General features: G+C 48.7%; 1 protein-coding gene across 1 annotated transcript in view; it reads left to right on the top strand.

The window, feature by feature from the left end:
• Positions 1 to 16028, top strand: part of Ccnjl (cyclin J like) — a 58908-nt gene that overhangs the window by 39354 nt on the left and 3526 nt on the right. The window contains exons 4-5 of the mRNA XM_005368180.3: positions 13365 to 13667; positions 15548 to 15707. Coding sequence (XP_005368237.1) covers positions 13365 to 13667; positions 15548 to 15707 — 463 coding nt within the window. The remainder of the gene's footprint in view (positions 1 to 13364; positions 13668 to 15547; positions 15708 to 16028) is intronic.

Genomic DNA, 16028 nt, shown 5'->3' with positions numbered 1-16028 from the left:
GGCTGGTCTCGAACTCACAGAGATCCGCCTGCCTCTGCCTCCCGAGTGCTGGGATTAAAGGCGTGCGCCACCATCGCCCGGCCGTATGTACTTTTAGAACTTTGGCAGAGGGTACTAAAGTGGTGGCTCAGCTGTTAAGAGCACTTGCTGCTCTTGCAGAGGACCTAGGTTTGGCTCCTAGAACTGACATGGCAGGTCACAATTTCTATAACTCTAGTTCCAGGAGATCTGATGCCGTATTCTGGCACTGCACATACATCGTATTCTTACGTGCATGGAGGCAAACACTCATATTCATAAAATAAAGAGCCTTTAAAAATCTATTGGCAGCTGCACAGTGGTACACACTTTTAGTCCCGGCACTCAGGGGGCCGAGGCAGGTGGATCTCTGAGTTCAAGGCCAGCCTGGTCTACAGTGTTCCAGGATATCCAAAGCTACGCAGGAAAACTCTACTCTCCCAAAACCGTGTGTGTGTGTGTGTGTGTGTGTGTGTGTGTGTGTGTGTGTGTGTGTGTGTAAGGTAGGTATGCAGTGAGGCAGGGAACAAGGTAGATCTTTTCTTGTTCGTTCTTTTGAGGAATTTTTTCCCCCTGTTGAACAGACTACCTTAGAATTTGGTATATAGCCCAGGCTGGCTTCAGACTCTCCCCCCCCTGCTCCCTCCTCCCAAGTGCTGGGGTCGTAAGCATGTACCACTCCCATCCATAAAAGTCTCCACCTAAGCAATAAATTGTCAAAACTGACTGGTGTGCCTGCCTGTCCCCGGCTCTCACCGGTGCTCTGGTGGCTGGCCCTCTGTGGGAGAGAGCATAGCCTTTTTGCACATGATCCTTGTCCTGTCTGTGATGCTCAGAGAAGGAATAGAAGGGTGCTGGTTGCTTTGGATGCGCCTTAAAGCCAAAATCAATAGTCCTGTCTCTTCAGGTAGAAGCCAGTGAAGGCTGATGCCCGCCAGGCTCCTGCACAAGGGTCTCAGGAGATTATAGGGAAAGCCTGGCTTTCTCCCAGGAAATCACCATCACACTACCCGGTGTCCCTCCCACCTGCGCACCCCGCCCCTGCTTTGATCAGTCAGTAACTGTTACCTCTGCCAGAACTGCCGCTCCAGCAACGGAATGGGAGGGGGCTACCCTTCGGAGATCTTGCTGAAAATTTCAGAAACTTGAAAGTGGTCTTAAGCCCTTGTGGTAAGCAGGGAAGAACTAAGCCGAGGGAGGCTGAGCGCAACAGCTTCTCCCCACCCCCACCCCGGAGCTGAGAATGTTTGAGACGTCTCCGAGGCTGTCATTGCAGGCATCAGAAGCAAAGGGGGGATTTTTTTCCAGGTGATCTTTTTCAAGGGTTCTGGCAAGGTGTGAGAGTTCTTACTAGAGTCAAACCCTAGTCCTTAAGGAAAACAGACCCCAGAAATACAGGGAATGATTTGCTATTTCCTCATAGCTCGTGGAAAAGCGAGCAGGAACACCCCCATTTCCTTTGTCTTGTTGTGGGGGGTCATTTGCGGAAGGCTCAGCATTTTAGAGATTGGATTACAGGGGGTCTTCTATTTTTCCCTTCCCCAGGGCCACCCAGAGCTGCTACAGGATTGGGGGCTCCACTTCTCAGCAGTGGCATTTTGTGGTGGCCAGATAACCTGGAAGAGGTGGCCTCTCTGCTGAGAGCTGTGCCGAGGGGATCGCAGCACCGGCTCAAACATGCTATCAGGGGGCATGGTGCTTTTTCCATTTGCCATTCTCATCTCTGCCGCCTGGCAGGCTTGGAGCTGTGTCCAGGGAGGGATTTTATTTGAGAGCTGCTTGTCAGACAGATGACTGGGCCAGAAGCTCTTAAAATTGTACAAAATGCCTTAGCAGGTTAGAGCCCAGACTTGTTTGTCCCAGAACTGGGGTTCTGAGAATCTGTAGCGCGCCTCCCCTCCCCTGCTCCCCTCAGAGGTTTTAGATTTCAACTGATTGAATATTCGTTGTTGAGTAGCTCTCACCCCACACAGGTGTTAGACTCCCCCCCCCCCGTTCTATTAGGGACGATGTAGACTCTAGAGAGGTGATATGGAATAGAAGTGATGTTCACAGCATCCCTGGATGAAGACTGCTCACCCTGTACCTGAGTACCTGCTTGGCAGGTACACTGAGCCCCTATCTTCAAGTTGCTCATCATTGGGAAAATGCTCCTCAAGATGCAGGCTTAGGCCTGCATTACCAACAGATCTTGGGACGTGCTCAAAGAGCGAGCCCTTCTAAGAGAACAATGTGTCCTTGCCGTAAAGGGAATAAGCAGCATGCATCATGAGCAGGAAGAGTATCAGAAAGCTGGAGTCAGGCACCCCCTCTGTGTGCCGTGCTACCTGAGGACTGGTAGGAGGGAGGTTCAGCTATAAAGTCCCTCTGTGGTGAATATTTGATCTTCTAAAATATTATTATTATTATTTTATGTGTATGAGGGTTTTTTTTTTTTGCCCACTTGTGTATCTCTGTGCCATGTGTTGCTGTGCTCATGGAGGTTAAAAAACAGCATCAGGGGGCTAGAGAGATGGCTCAGTAGTAAAAGAACTTGCTCTTGTGGAGGATGCAAGTTTGACTCTCAGCACCCACATGGAGCCTCACAGCCATCTATATACATGCAGACAAAACACCCGTTAAATGAATGAATGAATGAATGAATGAATGAATAAAAAGTCTTTTGAAAAATTGTCTTAAAGAAGGCATCAGATCTCTTAGAGTTACAGAAAGCCACCGTGTCGGTGCTGAGAATTGAACCAGGTTCTCTAGGGGCAGCCAGTACTCTTAACTGCTGAGGCATCTCTCTAGCACCAAATATTGGCATCTTGACCACATTGTGCCCCTTATTAACGCCAAGACGACCTTATGTCCATCACTAAACCACTCCCTCCCCTGAACCCCATTTTCCTATTTCCTGCTGATAACCGGAAAGACTGGCCCAGGAGGCCTTGTCTGTTACACCTGTGCTCCCCAGGGAAAACCATGTGGAGAGTTTTCTAGATCAGAGCCCTAACTTAACTTTCTGGGACGCTCAGGTTTGTGGCGTACAGGTTTCATTAGCTCAAGGGTGAGCCTTGGCCACAGCAGCTTCCCTTTCGCCAGTACCAATCACCACCTAGCTAACGTGGTCGGTTGTTTTCGTCAGTGTTAAAAAGCATTTCATACTCAAGGGAAATGTGCTGGCCTGGTGGTGAGATTAGAACTCACTGCTGTGTTTGTTCTGTCGGCATGGAGTTTTAAGATTGACTTGGGGAAGCATGCGTTGCCTTTCCCCTTTCCCGTCTTAATTTTAATTACCAGCATTTTTGGTGTCTAGACAGGAAAAGTCTCCTCTTTGTCACCAGCATAGTGGGGTTTCTGGGACTCTTCTAGGAAAATCTGACGTCTCCTGACTTGTGGGCACTTGTCAGAGCAGGTTTGTGCCAGAATATTCCTGGTCTCAGCAGTCTCACGTTCTGGATCCTTCCACGGCAGTTTTATTCTGCCACTTCTGGAGTCTGCCATCCCTTCAGCGGGGCCTTGTCTTCCGAGGAGTTAAAGATGTTTTTCCTCTGCGGGAGAGTGAACTTTGTCTCTTGTGGAAATTTAGAAGACAAGAAAATAAAATAGAAATGTCTGACAGCTCCACTGTGCTGTCCCCATCATCAGAATGTGGGGGCGGAGGGGAAATCTGCCATGAGAAATGAAATTGCTAGTGTTTATTGAGATTTATGTGCTATGCAAAGTTTTCCTTCTTTTAAATACACTTTTATTCATTTAATTCCCAAAACAAACCCTAAGGAGGTGAGTGTTTCCCTACCTAACAGAGGTGGAAACCAAGGCTCAAGAAATAGATAACTTGTATAAAAAAGACACACCTAGGAAGACAGGTTAGTAGGAAGGGGGACCGGGTGAATGACTTGGAATGGCTTGGTGGGTCTTGTCTCACAACAGCAGCATTTGCCTTTAACCTGATGACCTCTGTGCTTGGCAGTACCAAAAATACCCAGATCAGCAGACAGGTTGTGCAAGCTCCCAAATCCTCTGCTTTCTAAGCTACAGACCCACACTGACTGGAGGGTTGCCCCAGCACTCAGGACTCTCTCCTGTGTCAGGAAGTGACTCCCCTCATAACCTCAATCAGTGGCCACGGTTGTCCCTCTTCTTCCTTCTTTCTGCTCCCAGCAGATGGGGGAACAAAGGATCTAGGACCTCTGGTGTCTGCACCTTCGGCCCTACATCTAGGAAGGCTTGCTGTCTGCCATTAGAGGCCCCCTCAGACCCAGTCCAGAGGCAGAGCCCACAAGTGGGGATGGACAGTAACTACTCAGCATCACTCATGCTGGGACTCTGTTCTTTCACACAAAGCACTTACCCCACCCGGTGCCAGCCGTGCACGTGACAAGTGGCTCCTGCCCCACAATCCTCGGTTCCAGCCAGTGGAATTATTTGGGTCACTTATAAAGTGGGACACAACGGAACCAGGGATTGGCTGGGGCTACCCTGTGATGTCATCGTTCCTGTGTCTGCATCCTGAGGTAGCTACGTCCCCGCAGGGAGAAGGGAAGCCTGTGTGTGACCCAGCTGGCTTGATGCCACCACAAACCCTGAGAAGCATTTCCACAATTTCCTCTTGAAGAAAACAAGCCACTCATAGCGTCGCTGTAGGCTCTTCCCCAAACTGGACTCAGGGACGGATTCAGGCCTTCGGAAATGGGCTTGTTCTCATTCCTCCACCCATCCGTCCGTAGGTCCATTCATGCGTTATTTATCCAGCTTGCTGTGTACACACACTGGAGACAGCCATTGACAGAGTGGCTTTGCTTTTAAGAGAGATGAGGGGAAAGGAAGGGAGTTTTCTCTTTCTCCCTAAGGGAGGCAGCAGCCCAGAAAGACAGGGGTCCCAAGGCCATCTTTATGACAGATATACCCAAGGCTCCAAACCCCAAGGACAGCTGGTAATAAAAGTTTGTTCCTCCAGGAAATCCCTAACTTCAGCATCTTTAGATCAGAGATGTAGCCAGCTGCAGCAGGACCATAGTGTTGGGTGTTGCCTGGTCCCCAAACCCTGTGCTTATTACAGCTTCCTTTCTTTCCCAGAGAATAACAAACACTGATGTAAAGGGGGCCTTTTCTTCCCTTGTCCCTGGCTTTCTCTGTCCCTTTTTATCAAGGTCCTTCCAGAAACCTAACTGCCATTGTGTCTGTATGAAGGATGGGGCTAGTTCTGGCTACCATAGGATCTAGAAAGTTACTGTTCTGAGGACACTAGCCCAGAGTGCCACCTTGACTCATTCTGTTATTCCCGTGCCACAAAACAGAAAGCATAACCCCGAGGGATTGATCCTCAGCCCAGAGTACACGCCAGTAAGTGGCATGGCTGAGCCTCTGACCTCTTACCTCTGCGCTATTAACACGGTCTCTCCCAAGGATGATGTCCTCGGGCAGTTTCTGGGCTACCATCTGATCAGCTTTTCAGCCATACTGCCCCATCTGTGGCCTAGTTCCTGGAAAGACACCAGCTGGGCCTCCCTTGGGGGAGAGTAGGAAGTTCCTCTGCAAACTGCCTAGGTTAACTACAAAAAGCCAAAAAGGTTGGGGTTGGTTGTGTGTGTTTTCCAGGTGGGGCCAAAAGGGTTCATTCATTACAGAAAGTATCTTGGTAATGAGTCACAGATTTAAATTCTGTTGTCCACAGGAAAAAAGCTAAATCCTATTGACCATACAGTCTTCACTAGAAAGCCTCTAGAATTCAATTGCTCATTAGCATACAGGAAATCAAAGGTGAAAATATTTGTGGGGCAGCAGCTGGCCTCACGCTCACGCCTACGGGAAGCCTGCATCCACAGGGTTATCCTTGGAAACTGTGGGTTGCTTAGGGAGCGTGTATATGAGGATGAGGTCCATGCTTGTGGTATAGACAATTCTAGACATTGGAACCATTTATGAAAGAGAACCAAAGATATCTATTGAGTATTGTCCTTAGGCCAGAAGCTATGCTCTGGTGTTTCATGGAGGATGTGTTCCCTGGCCTCCTGGCAGCAAGCAGCCCGACTTCATCCTGCATGGATACAGGAAAGCCGGGTGTGGTGCTGGGTGCAGCTGAGAACCACGTATCCACCTCCCAAAGCTCCCAGCTTGGTGGGCAGACTCTGTCTTTTGCTCTAACCAGCTGGGAAATCCCATCCCTGAGGAGACATGGATCTGGGGAAAGAATCAAACCCAACACTGCCCTCTGTTTCACTTCTACCCTCTGGGCTGAGTGGAAGGTGCCGTACCTGAGGAAGAAGGCTGGGGTTATAGTGTCCACACTCTGCCCCCAGAACCACTTGTACAGTGGGTTGAAGCGGGAAGGTGCCTATTGTTAGGATGATTTCACTGCCAGCTGTTGCTGTTTTGAAACCCAGTTCTTTTTAGCCAAGAAACTTTGGCCTCCTCTGAGCCTAGGCTCAGAACCGAGATGGGGAGCAGGTACCAGCATCCTGCATGGGTACCAGATGGGCAGTGAGTCCAGCATCCTGCATGGGTACCAGATGGGCAGTGAGTCCAGCATCCTGCATGGGTACCAGATGGGCAGTGAGTCCAGCATCCTGCCAACCACAGGAGAATGCTAGGACCTAACGAGGGGCAGCCTCAGCAGTTAATAAGGGACTGTGCCACACCTTTAATCCCAGCACTCGGGAGGCAGAGGCAAGTGGATCTCTGTGAGTTTGAGGCCAGTCCAAGCTACAAAGTGAGTTCCAGGATAGCCAAGGCAGTTTTACAGAGAAGCCCTGTCTTGAAAAACTGGGGGGGGGGGGGCGAATGAGAATATGAACAGACTGTATGGAACCTGAAGTTTCTTAGAACCTCGTTCTATGTGTTTTTGTTTAGGAATTTTTTTTAGGGGGCTAGAGAGATGGCTCCTTTTGCACAGGACGTGGTTTCATTTCCCAGCACCTACATGGTGACTCATAACCACCCATAACTCCTAATCCAAGGGGTCCAGTGCCCTCTTCTGACCTCTGAGGACACCAGCACACATATGGTGCACATACATACATACCTGCAAACAAAGCATTCCTATGTGTAAAATAAAATAAAACTTAGAAATGTTTTCTTTTAGAGGCAAGGTAGATAGATATCCTGACTAAAAGAGCTGAGTACTGCCTTTGCAGGGGTTGTTACAACATGTTTTCTTCTTTCTGTTTTTTTTTTAACTTTTGTTCCTATATCATAAATTTTCCAGAGCAGAGAGGTTTGCAAGGTGCAGGGTTCAAGAGAAGTGGGGCGGTGATGGCTACGGCCCCGTTGTCAAGTGTGTGATGTCACTGAACTGCGCATTTTAAAGTGGTAAATTTCTTGCTATGTGGTTTTGAGTTTGCAACCACAGTCTTTTTTTTTTTTCTTCCCTTCTAAAAGGGAAGGTTGGGGCTGGGGGGATGACTCAGTGCTTCCAGATTTCCACACTGTGTGGAGTAAAAGCGAGGTTCTGTGGCACATGGCTGTGATCCCGGCGCTGTGGGGATGGAGGGGCAGAGACCAGAGGATCCTTAGAGTCTGCTGGCCAGCCACTCAGGCTTAATGAGCAAGTTCCAGGTTCGAAGTAGATGCCTGGTATCTCTCTGAGCCTCTACACCCACCCGAGTGTGTAACCAGTCTTTTCTGTCCCGCCAGCCACCTCTGAAATAATGTCACAGAGACTTATTAATTATGAACGCTTGGCCTTAGCTTAGGCTTATCCCACTAGCTCTTATAACTTAAATTCACCATTTATACTAATGTATGTTCTACCACGTGGCTTTCACATCACCCGATCTGTGTATGACTCCTATCGAGTCTCCATGGCAACTCTGCCTCTCTTCCCTCCCCCTCTCTCCCCTAGATTCCTTCTTCTCTTCTTCCAGGAAATCCTGCCTATACCTCCTGCCTGACTATTGGCTGTTCAGCTTTTTATTACACCAGTCACAGCAATCTACCTTTACTCAGAGTTCAAATATCCCACAACATGTGTGCACACATTTGAACACACACTCACACTCACACAGGAAAGAAGGAAGAGTGTGAGAGAAAGAGACCTCTCTCTCTCTCTCTCTCCACACACACACACACACACACACACACACACACACACACACACCCCATAAGCACAGGATTCAGGCGGCTGATGCCTGAGAACTGCCAAGAACTCAAGACTTAGGCTATGTAGTAAGATCCTGTCTCACCAGCCTCCCACCCTCCAGGGGAGGGGGGATGGAAGGAAAGCCAAGCTAGCCACTGTGGCCTAGAATGTTCAGAGTCTAGGACAATGGAGCTGGAAAGATAGCTGCTTACTTAAGAGCACTTGTGTCTCTGTTATGCTCAGACCCACAGAGTCCCCCCCAAAACCAACAAGGAGACCGAGTCCTATATGTAAAAGCAAAAACCCTTTTTTTCAAGTTCGAACTCACAGGGAGAGTCTAAGGCGTTGGCATGACCAGAGAGCCCAAAGCACAGTTGGGGTGGGATTTTTATAATAGCAGACGTTGGAATGAGGGATTTCTAAGGCTCAGGACCCATAATTGGCTGACATTTATCTAGGGTGTCCTGGTGAAAACGGAATGGGTATGTGCTGGGCTAAGGGACATGAGGTGATCCTATCTGCAATGGTTGGAATGTTAGGTATTTCCTTTGGAACTTTAGGTACTTTTCCCTTGGATGGTATGTTCCTGCGTGGTGCCTGGGTGGCCTCTGTTGAGTCTGTTACCCTACAGCTCTCGCAGAGGACCTGGGTTTAGTTCCCGTCATCCACATGGTGTCTCACAATCATCTGTAATTCTAGTTCTAGAGGATGCAATGCTCTCTCCTGACCTGTAAGGGCACCAGACATGCATGTGATGCACATATATACATGCAGACAAAACATTCAAAGTGTCTTTAAAATGAGTTTAAGCCAACCCAGGCCTAGCGGTTCACATTTGTAATCCCAACACTTGGGAGACTGAGGCAGGAGACTTGCCAGGCCTGAGCTACATAGTGAGCTCCAGGCTAGTCTAGTTTAAGAGACCCTACCTTAGAAGAAGTAAATGCTTTCTGGGAGTGTGGGTGTTTAGACCAATGGGCTGGATTTCCGGTCAGTACCTGCCATGAATACCCTAGCTCTTTGTACACCAGCCTTGGGGTTGCCACTCAGTTAGCCAGGTGTGCAAATGGGTTAACTGTTAAGATTAAGGCTAGGAAAAGAATTTAAAAGAAAAAACTGTGTATGCAATGACAACATCTGTACAGTAGCCATTTCAGCTCCAATGTCACCATTTAGCCAGGAAAGCCTAACCCATAGGAAAGCATCACCCATAGGAGATCATCACCCATAGGAAAGCCTCACCCATGGATGCTGAGCCAGTGAGACAGAGTTGTTGGGAAACAGGACATTTTGTCTTGAGGTATCACCTTGGTTTTACAGGCTGCTTATGAACCTCACAGGGAAAGGGGGAATCCTTTAGACCAGAGAGAACCCATGTCCCCACCTTAGCCAAGCAATACAAGCTGGCCTTTCTGTTGCTGGGATACATTGACTATAGCTGTAAATCCCAGTATGACTCAGCAAAAAGGACTGGGCACCTCTCTGCTTTGCTGCACGCTATTCAAAATGTGGCTGTCCACAAGGAAGCAATCCAGCCAATCAAGAATGGGGAACATTTTAAAACATAGCTGGTCTCACGTTCTCCAAACACTAAGAAATAAGACTGAAAGATTTTAGACTCTTCGTGTGGGCCTAGTTTGACTCTGGGATCCAAAACGAAGGGGGAGAGTAAATGTGTTTTCAGAACCCCTGGAGCAAATCACATGTGGACGGAAAATTAGAATGTTATTGCATGTAGGCTTGTAATCCCAGCACTTGAGAGATAGAGGCAAGAGGACTAGGGTTCAGGGACAATCTCCATGGCATGGTGAATTTGAGACTATTCTGGGCTACATTGAGACCCTGTCATAAAAACAAAAAATAAGTTATTGCATTAGTGATGGTGTATTCCTATTATTAATATTTGACCGTGTGTAGAAAAAATATCCTCAGGATGAGATGCTGGGGTGCTGGGGGTAGTGGCATATCCCATCTGTAACCTGCAAAGCCCATATTTTATACACAACACACAGAACTGGAATAAGTATGGACCAGCTGAAGACAAGACGGATAGGCAACTGCTTTCTGTGCATTTTGCTCATGAGGAGGAAGCGTGCTTGGTGGTGGCAGCACTGGGGACAAAGGACCACTTTCGACTGTGGGAGGAAGGGAAGAAATGTCTGCTGGGCACGAGCACTGCTAGGAAACCCAAAGCCATTCCTGACTGCTAAGTGTGTGTGTGTTGGGAAACAATGTGTGTGCTATGAAGTCATTGTGGCCAACAGAAAGAAGCAGGGACTCTGCAGCTACTTCTGGGGATAAAGCTCTCATCATCTTTTTGTCTTTTTGAGCCCTGGGGATGCTTAGGGTTCCTTTGAGGACTCGGCACAGTGAGGCACAGTGCCTTCTGTGTCCTGGGCGCAAGAGAAGCACTTTCCATTCTGCGGGATCTTTCTCGTTCCTCATCATAAACAAAAGAACAGCCTGGAGGGTTTCTTGCCGCTAGCACCAGAGCAAACTCATTGAGGATGCAGGCCCAACCCTGCCTGGCTGTAGCCCACAGTGTGGAGGGTCCCCAAGAGGCCTTCCCTGCTTGTCTGGAGAGTAGAGGGAGCCAGGGAAGTGAGATTCCCTTCTCCGCAAGCCATGACCCCTCCTTTGGGGGTTAATCCTCTGAGGTTTGGTAGCAAGGTTGTGAAAGGTTTGAAAAGCAGGGAGGGGCAGAGGAAACTAATCTGATTGAACACATCAGCTGGCGCCTCCAGATAGAAGGCTGGCCACCAGTAATGCTGCTCCAGGGTCTCGGGGCCACCCTCAGTGTACAGTTCTGCCTGGGCTAGGTACCCTGCCACTTTATGCTTCTCCCTGCCTGTCCTCCCCACCCCCAATTAAAAAAAAAAACAAACTCATGGTGATGAGGGTGTTGCTTGGTGGTAGAGCACTTCCCTTTTATATGGGAGGGCGAGAACTCAGTCGCTAGCACCAAACTGAGGCCAGGGGAGCATCATATCTGTTTAGTTTACATGACCAAGATTAGCTTAGTTCTATATAAGGTTCAGGAAAGCATCAACTTAGGGTGGGGCAGGGGGAGTTGCTGCTTTTAAATGATTATTAAACTATATGATCTTGCTTTATGCACTTTTTACAGTTACTGGATAGACTTGTCTTAAAAGGGGGTTAGGGGCTGGTTCAGTGATTAAGAGCATGTGTTGTTCTTGCAGACTGGCTCCCAGAACCCACAACCATCTTTAACTGCAGCGCCAGGGGATCTGATACCTTTTGGATCCTGACAGCACCTGCATTCATATTCACAGAGACAGACAGACAGACAGACAGACAGACACACACACATACACAATTAAAATTGCTAAAAACCAAAATATGATTGTACACGCCTTTAATCCCAGCACTCAGGAGGAGGCAGGGGCAAGTGGTTCTCTGTGAGTTTGAGGCCAGCCACAGCTACATAAGACCCTACAAAACAAACAAAAAAATAAAAAGATTAATAAAAATATTGTTTAAGAGGAAATTTAAAATCTGAAAAAGTTAAATAAACATAGGGTCATTAGAGAAAAACATAGGAACGCTAAACTCCCACGAGAAAGTACAAACAGCATTAGATTCCAGGGGCTAGAGAGAACAACCATTAGTTGGCCTACAGGAGGTCTTAGAATCTGGTGGTGGTGATTCCTGTTAACGGGGCCTTTCAACTAAGCTTTGAAGGACACAGGAGCATTAAAGAGCACTCCACAGGGGAGGATCATGGGATTGCATCCTGCTGCTGAAGAGGAAGGCCTGGATAAGAGGCTGCAGACAGCAGGGGGCCCAGGTTGCAGCTAGAGAAGAAGCTCCTCCCCTTGGACAGTTTCCCTTTGTGCTCACCTGCCTCAGTGGGGGTGCACACTCTGCAGGCAGCACCATTACAGCCACACACTGGGAAGAGATTGCACTTGACCAGAGTGGTCTCTGTTTTCTCCCTGTGGTAATCCACTTGCCCTCTCTGCACATCCACCCTTCCCCGCCCTCTTTGAAAGGCTGTTGCTGGCTCCTGGCCTGCCCAGGGTTTCATTTCACTTAGCGGAGGCATCCTTGCATTTAGGATGGGTGTGTTCCTCAGAGCAGCCTCGGGTGGGTACTTCTTACCTTTCCCGAGAGATGAAGAAGCTGGTGACTAAGTGCATCAGAGAGTCAATTACCACAGCCATGGGCAGGTGCACAAAGGTATCTGTGCCCTTCCCAATACCTTTGCTCAGCAGCCGTTCTGCGCGCTATGAGGCTATCCAGAGATCACAGGTGACAGACAGGTCAAGGCTGACTCCCAAGGGGCTCAGTTGGGGAAGGCTTACCCAAGGCAGTAACTCAGAAGGGGCGTGAAAGACAGCCAGCTTGGCCGAGTGAAGAGGGAATAAAGATGGGTATTCCAGGCTACAGTGCCGTGCAGACAAGACCGGGAGACATAGTGCTTTCAAGGAACTGCCAGTGGTGGGGTTCACTGCCAGATGTGGAGTGGTATCCCCAGAAAGGAGAGCTGAGTCTCACAAAGTGGGCCTATCATGTCTCCCAGTAGCTTCTGATGTCGACTCTCAGAGCAGGAGAAGCTCCCCTGTTTCTGGCTATTGAGTTATAACCCAAGGCCTTAAAGCCTGTATTTTTAACCATTTCCCAGAACCCCTTAGTATATGGTTAGGCTCCATCTGTCCACGGCAGCACCTCCTAAGAATTCCTTTGGGGCTTTCTTCCTTTTCCTCTTTCCTCCCTCAATTTGCCGGTCTTTTCTGAGCTCACCTTCCAAGCAACAAGTGTCCAACACATCCCAAACTAAAACTACTCCGGCGAGAATATGAGGCCCACTGAGGAAGTGGAAAGCTGTGGACAGGCTCTTCTGCACCTGGAAGGATGGGGTCAGACTTGAGGCCATTACGGCTCTGCCTGAATTGATGAGGGCCAGACAGACAAACCTCGCCCCTAGAACCTAAAGGCTGCTCAGGACCGCATTCCGGTGCCTTCAGTGTTCTAGGCACCTGTCTGAGCTTTAGTGTGCATTTCCTCACGGACTCAAACAAAAGCTATACTAAACCGTCAGGTCCCCTTGTAGTTGGGGCCACAGAGAGATTGAGACATCATCATCACCTAGCAGGAAGTGATGGTGTGGAGATTCGTGGTCCAAAGGTGTCCTTTTATTCCTGGGCAGTCCCTCCTACCTGCTGCTTTCTGTCACTCTTGTTAACTCCATCCAGATACCACAGGGGAGAATTTATCATCCCTGGTTCAGCTTCTAGTAAATTCCGCTTCTGCCTCCCCGCAGGTAAGTTTGAGGACAGGGAAGACCGCGTGCCCAAATTGGAGCAGATAAACAGTACGAGGATCCTGAGCAGCCAAAACTTTTCCCTCACCAAGAAAGAGCTGCTGTCCACGGAACTTCTGCTCCTGGAGGCTTTCAGCTGGGACCTCTGCCTGCCCACGCCTGCCCACTTTCTGGACTACTACCTCTTGGCCTCGGTCAGCCAGAAAGACCACCACTGCCACACCTGGCCCACCACCTGCCTCCGAAAGACCAAAGAGTGCCTCAAGGAGTACGCCCACTACTTCCTGGAAGTTACGCTGCAAGGTAAGGGCACAGAAGCAGTGGGGTGAGGGAGGCACACAGGGGCTGGGATCAGATGGCTGAAGAGGGGTGTCATCCAGAGAGGACCTTCTTTCCTGCCTAGAGCCCCCACACCCATATTTTTAGGGGAAAAAAATCCTAAGACAGGAGGCTCCGCCAGCGCAAAGAAATCCAATTAGGTCAAATCAAACCAAATTAAAATGCCCATTGTTTTATTAAATACGGTGCTCTCCGGTGGTCGAGCGCATGGCGGGGAGACAGGAAAGTGGGGAGCACATGCAAACCCGGAACTATGTATTTCTCCTCTGGGAGCCCACTTAAATACCCTGTAGGAGTGGTCCCGACCCTACCCCCAGGGAAGGGTCAGGACCTGGCATGCTGGGATTTGGAGTCCAGACCAAAGCAACTCCCAGGCCAGGGGGGCTGGGATGCATGCCAGGGGCTGGGGCTATGCTCCAGACTTAACACATATCACTCCCACTTTGCAGAGAAATGAAAGGACATCCCCAGTGTTCCAGAATAACACAAACAAAATAGCAGCTTGCACAAAAGCCACTAGTACCTAGACACTAGCAACTCACCGGGGACATTTCTTATGAGAATCTAGAACCTTTCAGGTGATTTAAATCACACTGACTCACAAGTAGCTCATTCCCAAAGGGCTGTTATCACACAGATTAAATAGGGTGTGGGGAGAGTGACAGTGTTCACATCTGTGTTAGCAGTAAGTTGGCTTGTTTGGGGGCTGGGAAGGTAGTTCAGTTGGTAATGTGCTCGCTGTGAAAGCATGGGGAGTTTGAAATTCAAGGTGAAGAACCCACACAGAAAGCCAGCGTGGTAACACACACGCCTGTAATCCCCTGGTCATGGGCTCTATAAAAAAGCAGGCTGAGCATGCCACGGGGAGCAAGCCAGCAAGCAGCAGGTCTCCATGGCCTCTCCATCTGTCTCCTGCCTCCAGATTCCTACCTTGTTTGAATTCCTGTCTTGGCTTCCTTCAATGGACAGGATATATAAGTCAAATAAACCCTTTCACCGCCAAGTTGCTTTGAAACCCCTTTCAAAGTAGTTTCGTTTATTCCCATTTTATGTATGAGGCAATATATACTCAAGAAGTGAGATCACTTCCTCGAGTCCCCTGATGGCATTTAAGTTGGAAGTCTGACTCAGTGACTCCTACTCACAATTATACCACTCTAACCGATTGATTGATGCTTTCAAAGGCAAAACTTGTAGTGTTGGAAAGTTATGAGCAATTGATAACAGATAGTGATGCACTGGACCCCAAATATCAGTGAAAAGTGTAGACATGTCCACTATATCCATTCACCAGAACTTCAGATGTGTTGATAGAATGTAAACTTTCTTGTGCTTGTGAGATTGCTCAGTGGGAAGATGGAGCTGTACATAAGCAGTACATAAGCAAATGTGATTTAAATGTTAATGTTACTTCATAAGCCTAGACAGAGTTATGAGTATCAAACTCGTACAGCCATTTGTTTGTTTTTCATCCGCTTTTCAGTGCCTGCTGAGGACCAGACATTATTGCTATGCACACAGCCTTTAGGCAGGCTCTGCCTATTTGTAATAACCAAGAAAGAGAATGAAGATCTTTGTGGTTCTGTTCGTAGCCCATCAGCAAACACCTGCACCTCGCTGGGAGCTGTAGACACTGTTTTAAAGAATTGCCCCTCTAGGCTGATGCCAGAAACCACAGACTGAATGCCCAGACCGAAGACCCAACACTGGTCTCCTCTCACCCCATTTGTAAAATGCCAGCGTTGCATAAGCCCTTGACTGGTTTGTCTGCTGTTGGACAGACGGAGCAGGAGACGCCATGGAGACGCTTTCCAGTACTCACGCCCTCCGCAATTCTCTTTCAGATCATATCTTTTACAAATTCCAGCCTTCTGTGGTCGCCGCAGCCTGTGTTGGGGCCTCCAGGATCTGCCTTCAGCTCTCTCCCTACTGGACCAGAGACTTGCAGAGGGTCTCGAGCTACTCCCTGGAGCATCTCAGCACGTGTATTGAAATCCTGCTTGTGTAAGTTTTGGTTGTCTGAGTTTCTGAAATAATGACCTATTTGCCCTTGGGACACCACCCCGGCTGAGGGGGATGTTCCTGAGGCTGGGACAGATACTGGTTCCCCAGATAAGGTACAGAAGAAGCAGAGAGCCCCTTACAGAATTGGTATTTTTGGAAAGTGGGGTATGGTGGGATGCAGCTGTAATCCTAACACTTGGGAAGCTGAAGCGGGGGATTGAAAGCTGGAGGCCAGTCTAGGATACATAGTGAGACTCTCAAAAAAAACTAAGACGTAGGACTTAGAGAATAGCCTATTTTCATTGTTTTTTTTTTTTTTTT

This window comes from Microtus ochrogaster, unplaced genomic scaffold (genome assembly GCF_000317375.1).
Source record: "Microtus ochrogaster isolate Prairie Vole_2 unplaced genomic scaffold, MicOch1.0 UNK30, whole genome shotgun sequence".
NCBI classification, from domain to species: Eukaryota; Metazoa; Chordata; class Mammalia; order Rodentia; family Cricetidae; genus Microtus; species Microtus ochrogaster.
This window is presented reverse-complemented; position numbering and strand designations above follow the sequence as displayed.